The sequence below is a fragment of the Schistocerca cancellata genome, chromosome 2 (genome assembly GCF_023864275.1).
Source record: "Schistocerca cancellata isolate TAMUIC-IGC-003103 chromosome 2, iqSchCanc2.1, whole genome shotgun sequence".
Lineage (NCBI taxonomy): Eukaryota > Metazoa > Arthropoda > Insecta > Orthoptera > Acrididae > Schistocerca > Schistocerca cancellata.
This window is the reverse complement of record NC_064627.1, coordinates 662,973,213-662,992,253: the sequence shown is the minus strand read 5'-3', so window position 1 is coordinate 662,992,253 and position 19,041 is coordinate 662,973,213. Positions and strand designations below refer to the sequence as shown.

At 37.0% G+C, this 19,041-nt stretch overlaps 1 protein-coding gene across 1 annotated transcript in view; it reads right to left on the bottom strand.

Annotated features, from left to right (window-relative positions):
* LOC126162355 (nose resistant to fluoxetine protein 6-like) overlaps positions 1-19,041 on the bottom strand; it is a 170,557-nt gene that overhangs the window by 22,666 nt on the left and 128,850 nt on the right. Inside the window, exon 11 of the mRNA XM_049918809.1 lies at positions 16,904-17,105. Within this exon, the coding sequence (XP_049774766.1) occupies positions 16,904-17,105 (202 nt within the window). The remainder of the gene's footprint in view (positions 1-16,903; positions 17,106-19,041) is intronic.

Below are 19,041 nucleotides of genomic sequence, written 5' to 3'. Positions count from 1 at the left end.
GTTATCCTTTCATAGATTATTCAATCTTTTTCTCATGGTAACCTCCCCCTTGGCAGTCCCCTCCCAGAGATCCGAATGGGGGACTATTCCGGAATCTTTTGCCAATGGAGAGATCATCATGACACTTCTTCAATTACAGGCCACATGTCCTGTGGATACACGTTACATGTCTTTAATGCAGTGGTTTCCATTGCCTTCTGCATCCTTATGTCGTTGATCATTGCTGATTCTTCCGCCTTTAGGGGCAATTTCCCACCCCTAGGACAAGAGAGTGCCCTGAACCTCTATCCGCTCCTCTGCCCTCTCTGACAAGGCCGTTGGCAGAATGAGGCTGACTTCTTATGCCGGAAGTCTTCGGCCGCCAATGCTGATTATTTATCAAAATTTAGGCAGTGGCGGGGATCGAACCCGGGACCGAAGATGTTTTGATTATGAATCAAAGACGCTACCCCTTTTTTTTTAATCTCATTTTGATCGCTTTTGTTCGTTGCATCTGGTCGGTGCGGACGTCGTAAGACATCCATTTATGTTCATTATTGATCGATTGACTCAGGTTTTTTTGTATTACAGAGGGCACGTAACCCTCTGACCGAACACGCTGAGCTACCGTGCCGGCAACAGTAAAGGCACACATCAAACTTGATGTGTCCTAACAAAAATTTATCATGGATTATCCGAGAAACAAAATGAAAATTTTCAATCGAGGGAAGACTTGAACCAAGGACCTCTCGTACCGCAGTTACTCACGCCAACCACGGGACCACGGTGCTCCCGTAATTTTGGTGCCTAGAACTGCACGGCCACTCCGGCCGGCACCCCTAGACCATGGGTAGCTGTATCTGACAGCCAAATTGAAGATATTGGTATATCAATAAGTGCAACATTGTCCACATCAGGCAGGGGTGCTTGTGGCAAGAGCGCTGCTGATATCACTGACCGGTCATGCTGAGTTTCTGTAGGGGGCAAATATAAGACCAGCAGTGGCAGTCTCTTTCTCAGTTGCTGTTATTCAACTTTCCTCTACCTGTGGCTCTATCACAACTATTTATTGTGTGCATACTGCCACAACGTATGAACTTGCAGTTTCCACCACTACTTGGCTTAACATACCTATGATTACTAACTGCAAGCTTATTGGCTAAGTAATGCTTTGACTTTATTCAGCTTAATCAGGAGCAGTCTCATATAAGTTTCTGTTGTGGGACAGATGAATATTCCACCCAGAACCGTTACTGTTTGGTTCATTCATGGGCTAAGTAATGATTTTATGTTACAAAATTTACTTGTATTTTGGAAACATTGTTTTCCCTAACAGCAGTAGTTTTTTAAATTATTTATTTTATTTTTTTATTTTTTAAGGGAAGACAGAATTCAGTATTTTGGAATGTGTTTATCTCTTTCTGTTTCAGTCTTTGTGTCATCTAAAAATGTCTGGACAGTGTTTATTGTGCAAAGTAACATACGGAAGGAAAAAAAAAATAATTTTGGGCCAGTTTTTGTGATAATATTGTGCTATGATGTTTATTGAAGACTACATGTATTGCCCTACTGGTTGAATCAAATACTGTTATGCACAATATTGTGAAACTCTTTGCCTATATCATCCACTGGTGCCAGAGAGATCTTAGTGTTCTTGTTGTATGTGAATGGTATGGCTGAGACATGTGTTTACAAGCTAATCATCTGATCCATAGCAAGTTACTGTATTTACTCGAATCTAAGCCGCACTTTTTTTCCGGTTTTTGCAATCCAAAAAACCAGCTGCGGCTTAGAATCGAGTGCAAAGCAAGAGGAAGTTCTGAAAAATGTTGGTAGGTGCCGCCACAACTAACTTCTGCCGTCGAATATATGTAGCGCTATACAAGCATGCTTTGTGGGCACAAAGATAAATACTGGCGCCAAAACCTTTTTTTTTTTCTCCGCCCCGAGTTTCGGCCACTGCATTTTCATACATTATCCAACGAAGTAAATACAAATTCCGTATTGTTCATCTTCGAATGTAGCAGAATTTTAATGTACTACGAAAATCCGACTGGCAAGACTGTTAGGGATGTTTGTCAATATGGCCAACTCTACGTTCCGAGTTTTTTCCTACCTGTGAGAAGAGATGGTTGCTAATAGGAACCTGATGAAATGTGAATCACATGCAGTATTCTCTTCACCATAAGAATAATACAAAAATAAACATTTTGCCATGTATTCTTTTGTGTTTGCTGCTATCTCATTTAAATCCTGTCTGCCTAATAAACTACGAAACTAGAGTGAAACAACAGCAAACGTGGAAGAATATACGTATCGTGTCATGTTTATATTCGTATTATTCTTATGCCTAATAGTGATATAGTCAGAAATGAAGCACGGCAACTGACTAGATTTTAAATGTAATGACTAATTTCTGTGCAGAATTTAATGTACTAAATAAGCGACGGCAAAGATTTTCAAAAGGAGAAAAATTTGCGCCTAACTCACGTTCAGAACATGTTCTATCATACGCAGTCTATTATTTGGTTCTTGTTGATCATTATCAAAGAAAGCAGCAGTGTAAGTAACAACAAATAGCAGTCTCTTGCCATTGTTTCGCTAATGAGACGATTCCTCTTTTTAAAAAAAAAAGAGCGGCGGTAGCGCGCACAAAAGCAAGTCATGCCGCGAGCGGCGACAGGCCGTAAATACGCACTATCAGAATGCGACAAACAATGCATGACACAGTACAGTAATGCATTTTCAGCTTAGAGTGACGTAAACACCTATAACAAAGAAAACGGCACTTATCAGATCAAAGCAAAATAAGCAATCGATTCAAACCAGACGAAGCACGTGAAAAAGGAAGGGTACCCATATAAATACGTACGGAGTGCCTGACGCATAGCAATGGCTACCTGGTAAAGCTTAACTGCTAAGCTTACGACTCGAACCAAACTACTGTAGCTGTATGGTCTTTCATTCGACCTAAATTGTGTCTCATATTACAATGGACCAACTTTGTTTCGATTTGGAGGTGCGGCCTAAAACTTTTCTCTCCCCTTGAATTTCGAGTCTCAAATTTCAGGTGCGGCTTAGATTCGGGAATTTTTTTTTTCCTTTATTTCGAGTCTCATTTTTCAGGTGCAGCTTAGATTCGAGTGTGGCTTAGATTCGAGTAAATACGGTAAACAGTGGAGTGCCAAGATAGAAGGATTTACACAAATGCTGACAGTTGCTAGGCAGTATACTTGATGTCAATTTGGATGTGATTAGTGTCAGTGTAAGGTGTGCTTGATGTAGTTATCTCATTTTATTGCCTGTCATACTGAAAATCATTATAACCAACCAGTTCTTAGTATTCTATCTTCTCCCAGATTCCTGATAATGGGGTATTCCTGAACATTAGTCAAGTAATCGATAATTTGTATGCAGCAATGTGTTATTTTACAAGGGTGGTTTGATAACTCTGGTCAATTTCCATGAAAGAATGGAACATTTTTGTTGCACCTTCATAGTTGGTAATCTTTGTTATTCCAAAGATTGTACAAAAAATTTCAACAATGTAGAGTGTACATTGGATTGTTGGCAGCCAACTGAACTGGTTAGTGTGTCAACTACAACTGAAAATGGAGAAAACTGAGTTTCATGCTGTTATTAAACATTTTAATTTGATTGGGTTGGACTGCCACACAAATCAAGAAACTGTTGAAGTTCACATTGACTCTGCACCATCATTGAACACCATTTACTTTTGGATTAATGCATTTAAAGGTGGATGGATGAGCACCAAAGATGAAGTGTGCTCTGGCTGTCCAATTGAGATCACCACAAAGGAAACTGTTGACAAAATCCATGATATGCTAATGCAAAACCACCAAATAAAAATTAGTGAGCTTGCTGAGGCTGTAGGCAGATCAACTGAGTGAGTGCATAATTTCATGTATGGAGACAGTGGCGGATACAGAAAAACGTCAAGGAGGGGGCGCTAAAGATATCTTGAGCTACTTTTACTTTTACCGTAATAAAAAATAATCAAGTCACGTGCAAAGTTTGAGAAAGCTTTATTTACACTGATTATACACATATACAAGAAAATGCTATCTTATGATATAAAAGATTTACAATTGTGGTTCTCTTCCTTAAATGATGAATTCTACATGCCTGTTCTTCCTGGCAAACTGGTTAATTACATCGTCAACAGGACAATCAATGTTAGAGTGAATGTTCAACAAAGCTGAGCCTTCATTGTCGACCTCAGCCATGTCTTCGTACACCACGATGTTGAAGAACTTCTTTCTACTCTAGCAACAGATGCAGGTAGACAAGCAAATATTTTGTACAGGATGTGGAAGGTAGGATAGTCAGATCTCCTATTTAATCTGTCTCAGTAACCTTTGTAACAGCAAGTTACGTTGGCCTTGTCTGCAATAGGTGGAACTTCCTCTGGAAAATGGTGAACAAATGTTCCATCAATTTATGTTGATGAAGTAGTTTACGCAGGAAAATGTCTCCTCTGTTTATAGCCAGTTTCTTCCCAACAGTCATCATGCTGTCTACCAGGAACATGTTCCCCCTACCCTTTTCTTTTTATGAGACAAATCTGTTGATGTAATAAATAAGTGGGAAAGTAAATTTTTTCCATCACTTTAATCTTTTGGTGAAATGCACAATAGCTGTAGAACTGATCTGCTCTGTCAACATATTTTGTTCCTACTGTAGTCAATGATGACATTTTGCTTTACAGTTCTATAAGGTTGTTGTCAGGAAGTATGAAGTGAGTCATGTTTTTCTTCATCTCTGTTGACAGAAGTAACATTGCTATTCATATCTAACATCAACAATATAGCACAAATTCAATCACAACTTAGCAATTCACTTGCAAATCCTGATTGTGAGGATGGGTCTGTTGACCAGTAACCACAGAGTTTGGCTATTTGAGGACACACATATGCAAAACAACCTTTAAATAAGCAGTAAATTTCCAGTAATTTTATTACAGACCACTTGTACCATATAGAGAGTTTTTTTTTCTTTTTGCTTTTGTTCCCCTTCAGATTGTCTTTATGAGTCATTGATGCAGTTGTATTATCAATGCATTGATTCATTTCACATTTGATTTCTCAAATCATGCAGTCATCAAAGAAAAAATGGCAACAGAAAAATGTGAGTTTACGCCCACTTCTTTCTGGAACATTGCTGATTGTATAGCTCTGTTTGATTGAGTGTCTAGTTCTGACCAACACTTTCCTTGGAGTTGAGCACATAATTAGACACTACACATGGAGAGTGAAGGTCTGTATCATCAGCTGAATAAAGAATGTTTGTATCAGTTCTCAGAAGATAGAAATGTAAACGTCAGGAACACCATTCATAATAGAAAACATTGGTATAAACTACTGTACTTGCTTTAGATAACTGGAACATAGACTTGCATGCATCATCACTTGTACTTTCATCTGTAAAGTATGTGTCCTCTGTTTGTATCTTCTATCTTTGATTTTGAATCTCAGTGTAAAATTTCCAACATCTTTCACTGTCCAGTTGTGATATGCCATTTCTACATTGGTAAATAACCATAAATGAACTACACAAGACACCAAGTACCCTAATTTTTTCTGGGACAGCTTTTTCAGTAGGTTGAGCAAGCTATGCAAGAGTACACACTGAGTGAAAGTGGTTCTCCTTACTAGCCCTTTTCACCATATCTCTAAGGGGTATCATTAGTTCATTAACTTGTCATACAGTTGAACTGCCAACAATTAATGGAATCTTCAATTTCTGCAGCTGTTTTTATCCAACGTGTGATTTAGGATGGTTTTCCAGTGATAGTAGTGTACTGTGCTGCCTCAGATCTGGCATTAGTTTCAGATGACAGCACTTCATACTTGTTGATAGGGGTGAGGGGGGCAACAGAGTAGGATGGGTGGAGCTGGGGGGCAGGGAGGAGGGGGAGGTGAGGATGTATTTAGAGTATCTAGCTCTGTGATTGACAGTAAAATGGATACGTGTGTTGAATGTTCAAACATACTTGGAGAGAAAGTAACTGTCAAATACGTAATAAGACTATGTGAGTTTGAAGAACAGTTCTCTTTTACCAGTTTCCACCATAATAGTAAGTATGGCAAAGTGAACAGAGAAGTAAATGGAAAAACTGGACTACTCAAAATTTTAAAAATTAAGAGGAGAAGGCAGATAAGAAATAGGGACAGGAAAGAAAGGAAAAAATTTATAAAGAGTCAGATTTACTGATACGTGATGATTCCTACCATATCCAAATGTTTGCTTCCCCTGAAGAAGCAATGTCCTCACATTTTCATGAATTTATGCAGTTCATGAATTAATTTAGTTAATATATATCTCTATGGCAGGGCAAGCCACAGTCCATTAGCCAGTTGTTATCCTTTTATATGCTGTAGGGAAACCTGTGAGTGTAGCATTCAGGAATAACAGGAGAAAACATAAATTTGAGTCTCACCTGGTTGTATGCTCAGATAGTATTATTGGTCAGGCAGCTGATCACAATTAGCATTGTGTAAGTCTAGGAGTATTTAATTTGGTGTTCTGCATTTTTAAATGTTTAACTACCATAATGACTTGTCTCATATCATGTAGTACTCTCTGTACCCAAAATGATTCAAAGGATTAATAAAGAATGAATGAATGAATGAGCAGAACATTTGGATTCAAATTGTGATAAGGCATAAATGAAACAGAGTACTTCTTTTAATCACATTCAGGCATTCTTGTAAATAGGAGTATAATGATATAGTGCTTTTTATGGTTTGTACTGAAAAGGTTGTCATAAAAAGAGGTGGAAAGTATGTCAAAGATGTAAGCCATAATTGATTGGATAGTGCAGATTATACCCTCTTATCTGGTGTTTATATGGAAGCAGATAAAATTGGACAGTACCTATGGTCTTGGGCTTCATTCCTTGTTTCTCCATTTCATTTTGTGAGAAGTTTAGTTGAAAATGGTAATAAAGAAATAAAAACACACAGGCTAAAAAAGTGGGAGAAAAAGAAGAAAGTGACTTCAGACAAAAACTGTAAGAAAATTTAGAGCATGCAAATGATTTAGCTGCACTTAAGACATTACTGTAATGAAAGATGAAGACAAGATTGTCAAGGGCATCCAATAAGAAATATGAAGAAAACACATTTAGTCACTCCTGGGTAGGTGCTATAGCCTGTATGAACTTAAAAAGTGAAGTCATTTTCACTGGTTTGTTATTTTAAATGAGTACTTTCTGAAGTGCCACTTGCTAGTGGGTAGTGTGTGTTAATACTCAAGTGTACTGCAAATATAATGACACACCAGAATTAAATGGGACCCAAAACAGAATAATTAAACAGCAATGGATCTTTCCAACTATGTGAACACAAAATATATAAAGGTTAATTTTTGTTGAGGGTAAATATCCAGACCTTTCACCAAACGCTCATCCTTTTGAGGCATCTTGCATTTCACTGCAGTTTTCTCAGAAATGCAGCATCTAGTGCAGTTGTACAGACTTTTATATTTTGACTTCCATTTAATTCTGGTATGTTATTATGTTTGTTTGTACACTTGAGAGTGAGCAAATGCTTGAAACTAACTAGTTATGTTTAACAAAGCAGTCATTTAAAATAACAGCCTGGAAGACACAATGTTATCATAAGTGTCTATTAGTCATGGAGAAAGACCTATCAGGCTGAGATTACTGGCTAACTGTGGAGGCCAAATAACTCTGGTTATGAGACTAATTTACAGATCCTTGCTACAAAGTCACAGAATGTGTCATACAACTGAATATATACTGTTAGTAATATGGAGTACCTTTGTATATTACGCACATTTGTAATTTCTTGCTATTTTTTTAGTAAATGAAGCTGGACAATGTTTGCTAAAAAGTATATATCTGGCAGTACAATCTGATGCTAAAATCTTGATCTCCATCCCTCCTTCAAGGAAGTAAGTTATTCATACTTCACCTTAGTCTGCCTAGACATTAATATATGTTGGTGATCCTTTTGATGCATCTTTTTCTATGAGCCACAGTATATAGTAGTTGGTCTGCATTTGGTAATCATGTCCAGTGCTTTATGTTATCCAACCAAGACATTATTCTTCACTTTTTTCTTCTTTTACCCTCAATCTTCACTTCTCTTATCAACTGCTGAAGCAAAACATATATCAAAGGTGTGTAGTTTTTCTTTTATGTAGATGTTGTTAATATTTCTCACTGTTTCTGTATTTGTCGCAATACTTCAGTATTATTTACTCTTGCTGTCCACAATATTTTAAGCAGTCTGCAGTAAGTACACATTTGAAAAACCTTGATCTTCCTTGCTGTTTTCATATTTAGTGGCCATCTTTCAGAACTGTGTAGAAGAGTAGATCATATGTAGCATCTAATAAATCAGACTCTAAGGTTTTGGAGTATGCCTGTACTTGTGAGAATATTCTTAAATTTTATGAAGGCATTACAGGCTTTCTCTATGAAACATTTTATCTCCATGTCTGATCTCCAATAGTGTATTATCAGCACAATGAATGTTGTTGATCAAGACTCCATTAACCTTTATGGCTTTTTCTATATCATCAATGCTTCCTGAAAAATACTCTCTGAGTATATAGCCGATGTTAATCCAGTAGAGAATTATGGAGTGTCTTTTTGGAGAACAAAAATCTCTTTCATGGGAATCAACATGATTTCTGCAAACAGAGATCTTGTGAAATTCAGCTTTCTATGTTCCTCCACAAAATTCATAGAACCACAGAAAACAGCACTCAGATTATTTCTACATTTATTGACTTCTATAAAACATTTTGTTTCATACTGTAGCTCATTCAACAAAAATTTAGTTTACAGAAAACTGGATCAACATTTCCAAGCACATAGAACTCAATACATAGTTCTTAATTGAGCATAATCCAGGAGCACCCCAAGAGAGTGTAGCAGGATCATTACTGTTCACTATATATATGTAAATGATCTCTTAGGCAATGTCAGAAGCTTCATGAGGCTGTTTATATGTTATATTGTTATACACAGGAAGTTAAAAAGCCAGCAAACTGTCATGAAATACAGGATGCGTCCAGAGGGTCACATGATGGAGGGAGTGCTGGTTGAGCCTAAGCATCAATAAGCAATTGTGCATAAATAGTTGGAAGGATCCACTGCTGTTTGTTTACACTATTGACATAGGTCACTGGAAACAGTGATGACCACATAAATATCCAGGAGTAACAACCTGAAGCAATCTAAGACGGAATGACTAAATGAAACTAATTGTGGGAAAGAAGATGCCAGGCTGTCCCACTGGAAGATTCCTACAGAAATGTAACTCATCCATGAAAGGGGTCACTTACAAAATGCATGTTCAACCACTTCATGAGAATGGCTTATCAATGCTGGACCTTTACCAGGTAGGATTAACAGAGAATATCCAAATAAGGATGACACATTTGGTATGTGTGACACTATTTTGGAGAAGCTCATCAAACTGCACTAGTAGATGCTACAAGGGATGTATTGTACTCTAAAAAAAGGTTACCGTTAAAATTCAGAGATTACATGTTTATTTTTCCTATATGTTGCCATCATTGTGGTTTTCAGTTGAACACTGATTTGCTGCAGCTCTGCTCACTAGTCTATCCTGCACAAACCTCTTCATCTCTGCGTGATGACTACAGCCTATGTTCATTGTAACCTGATAACTGTAGTTAAGTCTTCATCTTACTCTAAAATTTTTATCTCTCATGCTTCCATTCTCTACCAAACTGACAATTCCTTGATGCCTTAGGATGTGTCGTGTTGATTTCTTTTCTTCCCAAGTCAATTCATTACCTCCTCATTAGTTATCTGATCTACCCATACAATCTTAAGAATTCTTCTGTATCACCATATTCAAAACACTTTTGTCTGAACTGTTATTGTCAATGTTTAATTTCGGAACATATAATTACATTTAAATTTACATTCAGTGTTGACAAATTTCTTCTTTTCAGAAAGGCTTTCCTTTTTATTGCTAGTTTGTATTGTCTGTATTTTATATCCTATTTACTTCTACCATTATCAGCTACCAAAATAGAAAAACTTATCTACTATGTTTAGTATTTCATTTCCTAATCTAATTCCCTCAGCATCACCTAATTTAGGCTACATTCCATTACCCTTGTTTTACTATCATTGGTGTAACTTTCCATTCAATTAATCTTCCAAGGCCTTTGCTGACAAACAGAATTACAATGTAACTGACAAACCACAATTTTTTATTACTCCTCTATTAACTTTAATCCCCATTCCAAGTTTATCATTGGTTTGCTTCACAACTTGATCTATGGATAGATTGAATAACGCTAGGGATGGGCAACAAATGTAGATTTGGTTTTTTACAATCTATCTCCTAAGACAAATTGTAGGATCAGTATTATCTAATCTGTTCCTATATTTCTGAGGGAAAGGCATCTACTCCAGATGCTTTGTTTCATCTTATATCTTTTAATGCTCTGTCAGAGTCTTGTCATATTATCATATCTGCCATCTCACTTTCATCTACTCCCTCTTCTCTTTCTAAAGTTTTGTCATCAAGTTTGTTTCCCTTCTATATGTTCCTTTCAATACTCAGTCTTCTCTTTTTTGCTTAGTACTGGCTTACCATCTGAGCTCTTGAGATTCATACAATCTCTTCTATTTTCTCTAAATGTCTCTTTATTTTTCCTGTAGGTGCCATCTATATTTCTAGCCATACCTGAAAATAATTTTGCATTTTTTAAAGATATCTGTATTCCCTTTTGCCTTCTTCACCTACTGCATTTTTATACATTCTTCTTTTGCCAATTATACTCTATATGTCAAATGTTTGCTGAAAATTTCTGCTGTCTTGTCTTTCTGCCTAGTTTATCCTCTGTGCCTTGATTATTGTATCTCTCAGCACTACCCTTTTATCTTCTATTGTATTTCTTTCTCCTGCTTCAGTCAACTATTGCCTAATGCTCCCTTTGAAACCTCTGGTTCTTTCAGTTTATCTAAGTTTAGTCTCCTAAATTTCCAACCTTTTTGCAAATTCTTTAGCTTAAATCTGTAGTTCATAACCAATAAATTATGGTCATAGTCAACATCTGCCTCTGGAAATATTTTGAAGTTTAAAATCTGGTTTTGAAAACTCTGTCTTACAAGTATTCAGCATTAGTAGACCAAATGTTAGCAAAGAACAAATTGTGCCCTGTGCAAAACTCTGCCAGGCAGCTTCCTCTTTCATTCCTGTCCCCCATTCCATGCTCCCCTACTATTTTTCCTTCTCTTGCTTTTTGTACCATAAGACTTCAGTTCATCATCATGATTAAATTTTCTTGCCCCATAACTGTCTGAATAATTTATTTTATCTCATCATTCATTATTTCTTTAGCAGTGCTGACCAGAGCAAGAGCTTGTTGCAGTAATCACACTACTTGCTGTAATTACCTGGCACAGAATTTTGTCACCTCACTCAGGTCAGCACAATGTCACAACTACACTGTCAAACAGCAACAGTTTTACTGAAATCCAGTATGCTTCAGCAGCATTGCAGCAAGTGGCTGACATGACAGATAGTGCAACTGCTTACCAGCACACCCAACCATGCCACAGTTTGCACCCTATATCTCAACACTTTCATTACTCGCCACAGCTAGGACAAACCTTCCCACCCACCCATCCTGCTAGCAGCATAGCAGTGCCTGACTGTATTGCCAGCACCTAATGGAGCTTTGCTGCCTTATCTGGAATGTCTACTATGCAAGGCCGCTATGCTCCCAAGACAAGCTGAGCGTGGTAGCCAGAGGTGACTATATGAGAACTCTTTGTTGTTGAGGACTGAGGGTTTGATGCCCAACCCTTCCTGTAGATGTGAGCTCAAAATTCTGTGGTAATACAAACTAAACAAATAAATCAACTGACACCAAGCTGAATGTGACTTGAGTTGTGAATGCCTCTCTACTAGAAAATTCCAAGGCCCTAGCTTTATTGCCCCTATTTTCATTGTCTGCAGAGCTGGTAGGTATGTAATCTTACACTGCTGTGATGGGTGTTGGTTTTGTATCCATCTTAGCTATGACACCGTGTTCACTGTACCATTCATTGTGGCTTAGCAACATTCCCATTTTCTTATTCATTAGATTTATTCCAGCATTATCCCTATTCAGTTTTGTATTGATTATCCTGTACTCATCTGACCTAAAGTCTTGATCTTCCTGTCACCATGTGCCACTAATTTCCACTACAATGGAAAATCCAGGATAGAATAAGGACAATATTATGAAAAGGCTAGACTGCTACTCGCCATATAGTGGAAATGCTGAGTCACAGACAGGCATGACAAAAAGATTACTAAGCCCATAAGATTTTGGCCAGAAGAGCTTCTTCTGAAATAGACAACATACACATTGGCCTTGGCAGGCAGAGACAATGGTCATGTATGTGTGAGCTACCTTTGCATAAATGTGTGTTTGTGTATATGTTATCTATTTCATAAGAAGGCATTCTCGCCAATAGCTTACATGTTTAGAGTCTTTTTGTTATGCCTGTCTGTGACTCGACATCTCTGCCATATGGTGAGTACCAGTTTATACTTTTCATAATATTGTCATAATTTCCACTACACCTAATTTCAATCTATCTGTTTCCATTTTTCAAGTTCTTTAAACTATCTACCTGCTTAAGGGATCTAACATTCCTTGCTCTGACCAGTAGAAAACGTTTTTTCTTTCCTGATGATAACATTAGCCCCTACTCTGAGAGCTGAATGGGACACTATTTTACGTTTGAAATATTTCACCCAAGACGATACCATCATCATTAAGCCATTCAGTAGAGCTGCATGTCTTCAGGAAATATAATGCTGGTAGCTTCCCCCTAATTTTCAGCCATTAACAATACCAAAACAGCAAGACCATGTTAACTAATTTTATAAGTCAGATTAGTTGATCATCCAGACTATTGTTCCTGCAACTATGGAAAAGGCTCCTGCCCATCTTCAGGAACCATTCATTAGTCTGGCCTCTCCACATATACCCTCCCAATATGACTGCATTATAGTACACTTGTTTTTATTATTAATGCACACAATAACGATTCTTATGACACAGCACAAGACTCAGTATAATTTCTTCATGACTTCAAATGATCGATGTAATTTCACTAATGAACTTAATTAGCACAAAACATCTGAGCAATCTTTAGGTGACTTTTTCTCTGTTTTTTACTATATTTGACCTGTACCTAAAAACCACAATTACAGGTAACTGAAAGAAGTGCATCTGATGATTGTAGACTACTGTGGAAATGGGCAATACTCATTTAATTAAATTTACTTAGACTTAACGTTCATGGATCTCATGAGTCCCACTCTCAGGACAGACAAAATTAAATGTAAGTCCTCATTCCTACCACACTCATGCCTCACAAAATGACCATGATGAGAAAATCAAAGACCAGAGCTCATTCTGACAGTAATTGTTTCCCACGTACAATTCCCATATGGAACAAAGAAGGGAGAAAAAGACAATGGTACCAGAGGTACCCTCTATCACATGCCATAAGGTGGCTTGTGGATTACAGAAGTGGATGTAGATGTAGATTCTGTACTAAAAATAATATATCCTCATTTATTTGAACAAATTAGTCGAACACAACAGGGTCACTACTTCAGACAGTACATTACCTGAGTATTAGTCCATTTGTCCAAGTTTCAGCTCTGGCTAATCTTAGAACACTGCAATTTAATGTCACCCTCATTTATTTATTTAGAGTAATGCATATACCCAAATTTTACAATATTAGTATGTGTTCCAAGCTACACAGTCAAGCATCAGTAGGCCTACAGAACTCAGGAAGCTGTTTTACTCACAGACATTTATTACATTTATGCATGCTAAGGAATGTATTGTTTCAATCAGCCTGTTGCAACTGTTGAGTTACTGAGCTGTGAGAGAAGAAAAAGGAAAAGACAGAGAGAGAGAGAGAGAGAGAGAGAGAGAGAGAGAGAAGGGAGGGGGAGCAGAGTTCAAGTGTGCTGAAGGAAAAGACTTTCTTGTTATTAATAATGGATTCCTGAATTACCTATGCAAAACTAGTGAGACCTTGGTCTTTCCAACAGCAGTAATAATACAGACAATGAGGTGAGCAGGACATCACACAATATAACAGCTATACTAAGGAAAATATAAGTATGTCACTAAGAGAAAATAATTGTCACTAAAATGAAGTACAGCATAAACCAAAGTCTGTAGAAAGACTATGCATTTTAGAAAGAAAACATGCACCATAAATACAAATAAATGAATCATGTGATCAATAGAAGGCGATTTACTTGCACATGTCTCTTGTGAATGAGCTCAGTATATCCTGACAGCACATCTTCCTCAACAACATGGATAACAGCAGCAGCACCTTTACCTTTTACTTGTAGTACATTTCATAAAATGATCATTACAGGAAACATCAAAGAAATTAAAGTCATTTGTGCAGTACACCAATAGTAATTTTAACAGAAATGAGTAAATGATAATGATACAAATAGTCCCTCAGTTACATGCTGTAATGTGGCTTGTGCAAATGCAGTTGTAAGTGGCACAGGATGAGCTAATGCATCTGTGAAAATTAAATCAGCAGCTTAGTTGGCGATCTGAGTCTGTATCTTTCACATGCAATTTGTTTTGGAAACAAAAAGGAACTTATCTATGTTGATTAAATCTTAACAGAATCACTGTCAAATATTTAGCTTCACTAGTGAGCCACAGTTATCCAAAATTATGTTTGTAAATGGATATGTTATGGGATCATTACTGGAGCAAAGTTGAATGACCTTGAACATGAATACTAATATAATTGTTCCCACTATGGTACAGAACTGTTGCTTACTTTGTAGCTTTTTTTTAATGAATCCTGTGTGATTTAAGGTTAACAAAGTCATCATCACTTTTACAGAGGAACTACAACTTTGTGCCTGTTCTACATACTTCAGCATTTCACAAATAATTTCAGACACGGATAGCATAACAGATGTCTATGGCAGTACTGCCTCTATTGTATATACATGCAATTAAGTATACAACATAGAAAAGTAATTAGAATTACACTTAAGGATGAAGAAGGCTCACATTGTGACGAAGCAAGCTGGGATATTTTTACTTCCTGTCTTGTTTTGCCATCTGCCTCCTTAAAATTCATTTTTTTCATTTTTGAATTAATAAACATTAACATATGTGAGTATAATATGCATTTTCATAAAAGAGAAAGTTTGGCCCTCAGTTTTAAAGAATATAACACTAGATATAATTTTGTGCTTATTTTTATGTATGTAATTATTTTCTAATTTATTTTGATTATGCCTAGTTAGTATCTTTTGTTATAGGGTGAAATCAGTAATTGTTTCATAAATTAAATTCTATTGTTGACATATAAACAAATGTAAGTTCTGTACTAATCATAAATATTTGGAGGAACAACTATTGTATTTTTAAAGGATCTATTTGGCTCTATTAGGAAACATGTTAGCAAAGCCAGCCCTTAATTAATTCCAATGTAATAAACAGTTTTGTCAAAAGTACTGTTTGCATAATGATATCTGTTAATTTCATATTTGCAGAAATAATTCAGCCTAACCCTTGTAGTAGAAGAAACTGTTAAAAGGAACAAATTTTTCAATGTATTCAGTTAATTTAATGAGTTAAGTTTTAATTGTAATTTACGTAAATTTAACTTTGAACGTTGTGTAGTTTCAGTACCTATTATTGTGAGGATATATAAGAGCCTGATTTTTGGTCCCAAAACTGTCAGTCTACGGCCGAATTTCAGACAAGAATCCTGTGTGTGTTAGAACAACAATGTTTCAACTACACTGTGAAACAATTTGGTCATGTGCTAAAACAATGACAGGATCTGCTCCATATGTACCTTTCTATTCTTTGTGAACTTTGGGGTTAGGTTTTTACTGCTCGTAGATGTTCAATAGTAAACTATTGTAGCAGTATGTGGAGGTTTGCCTGCAAACTATTAATGAGGCTTATTGAAAGTTAAGCAATAGTTCACTGGCCATATAACTGTGTATTATTGGGGGGGGGGGGTTATGAACAGTGAAATTAAAGTACTGTGAAATGCAACTGTGCACCTGTCAGCTACATTATTTACAGTACTCTGTGTTGGAATTACAAACCCCATTTCTCCGCCAGCAGAGCAAAGCAGTATATCGACACCGAGCACATTCAACGAAGAAATAAAGAAGGCAAACCTTCACAATGTGCTCCATCATGTGTTTACATATGAGCCACATGTAGCTAGGAGGGGAGTTAACACAGTAAAAAAAGTGATATTTAAGGGTGCTGCCTCTGAAAAGAGAATGCTGTGGAGAGCAGATTTCAAATCACTCCCCTTGTTACAAGTAGCCTGAGGTTATAGCTCTATGTGTCTATTAAAGAACAGGACTGTGAATCTTAGCACAACATAAGAGCTGTGTAATGCAAGATAACATACTACCAGGAATAAGATCATTGTGCACATATCATATCATCAGCAGCTAAATTATCTCTATACAAATATTGGATATGAAGGAGTCTCTGTTAGAAGCAAATATCAAGGATTAAATGATATAGAATAAAATAATACTAGGAGCTTTTTGTAACTGACACAAATAATAATAGTTTTAGTTTTTTATGCTGATTCACATGTAGCCCTCAGACATTTTTGGATTTTACTATAGTGACATATGGAAAAAGAATAACTGCAGAATAACTTGTTGATCATGCACTCCAGAGTACTTATATGGAATCAGTACAGCCTTAAACAGAAACTAAATCTTAAGGCATCCATATCCAGCATCTGTCTGGTCTAAATTCTTCAGTTAAATGTTTAAAATTTTCCAAAAAATGCTAAAATGTTAGTAAGAAAATTAGAAAAAGTCTGTTGCAGAATACATACCCACAAAATGACCCATGTGTCCAAATGTCTGCAGTACTATGAATGAGCACACTACCAAACCTATAGCCACTCGACATAGGGATCCATAAACAGCAGCCTCAAGGGGGTTAAGTGGACGAGAAGGTATAAAAAATATGTAGCCTGAGAGTACAGTGACCAGTCCTATAACCGCACTTATTGCCACTCCAGTATAAGCAAAGACCTGGAAAACAAGAGGAATCTGCAATATCATGGTTTATCCCCCCCCCCCCCCCCACCTCTCTCTCTCTCTCTCTCTCTCTCTCTCTCTCACTCACACACACACACACACACACACACACACACACACACACATGATGATATATAAGATTGTAAGATAATCAAAGCACATAAGGAGATACACTGAATCATTCATGTGATAGCCTTCATCCTTCTCATAATAAATTCACACAAAATTTTTCACACTCAGTTTACAATGATATAAATAAAATTTCGCAACAGCTTTGCTATTTGGACCTGGCATATATACTAGACTGGGATTCAAGATCATACTTTCATGGGAAATGATCTTACAAACTGAACTACCCAGGAATGACTCACAAACCACCTGCTCATGTGATACTTGGAAAGCAGGAGAATGTACCAAGAAATTTATTCTGTAAGGCAAGGCTGGATTTGGATTTGAATTTTGGATCAGTACCTAATTGTAGCCTGTTAGGGAGCATCAAAATAGCACACACTCCATTACTCAATGGAAGATTCGTTGTGCATATTATGACTAAGCCAATTTTCATAATATCCTATCTGGTGGAAGTGCTAGTATCAATGCACAAGAGCTTCTGAGGAGCTAGTGAATGGAAAGAGAGCCACTGGAAAACAGGTTGGGGGCATTCCCCCATGTAGCTCCGAATGAGTGTATGGTCCACCACAGAATGAAAGATTTATTCTGGAAACAAAACAATCCACCAAAAATCCAGAGTGGATTACATAATAATGTAATAATTTTTTTCATCACTAGTTGCTGTATAAATTGCTGGTGAATCTTGTTGGTTGTGTGGTCCTGGTCCATGAAACTTTTTTTTGTTCCTAACATTTTGTCCAAATCTGTGTTTGAAATCTTCAACAGTTCATAGGCTTCCATGGCCAGTGTCATTATTTTGGGTATTAGGCCACATTATTACAAAATACTAAAGCAATTAAATTGCCAATGTTTTGACTGACTGTCTTCTGTCCTCTGAGGGTGGTTCACTGCTGGATGCTGTTGAATATCTGTCATTATACACTATCTGTTTCAATTATCTGGTGATAACTGATGTCACATATCTCGGATGTCATTGGACGATTTGAAGGGAGGTAACTATGGAGGACATTGGCTGTATGGTAGGCTATTCCAGTGCTATTATGGTGACTGATTGGAAGGCAGCTGTAATAAAGTTCTGCATCTCAGAGTAATCAAATTCATTTTCCAGAGTGGCTGCAAGATCCTAGATCTGTTGAGGCCCACTAAGAATCCCATGAATGCTCTCAACACTGCAAACATCTATGAACTTCAGTGTGAGTGCGGTGAAGTCTTTGTTGGTGAAACCAGGAGACCCATTAGCAATCACATGTCAGAGCATAAATGTTATGTGTGACTAGAACAGAACAACAAATCAGCTATAGCTGAACACCACCAGGAATGTGTCCATTCTATCAGCCTTCTAGAACCTCGTTTGCTTGCTCAGTGGCCAAGGATGCAGCAGCAAAAATAACAGAGGCTATTGAAATACTAAACAACTCTTCAGTCACAAACTTCAACATTATCAATGCCCTTATACACCATCAGTCGAGAATGCGTAAATCTCCTCCTATAGCATGGCATCTCCGTTCACCATCCAGTGCTGTTGCACGTGCAGCTACATGAAGACTGATGCTGTATCTCCAGATTCATTATTGATATAGCCTTGTGCCAGCCTTTGGCCTTATCAACTTCCTGCAATATCAACGTGTAGTATACATTTTCTTTTCTTTCTTTTTTCCTTTTCTCCATTTTTTTTTTTACAAAAAAAAAACCAGGAGAGATAAAAAAAATAGTTTCTTGTGAATTTACCTCCCATTATTGAAACTGAAATAATTTTCCTTTCCTTACCTCCTGTGAGATTTCTTTTTCTTTTTCTTTT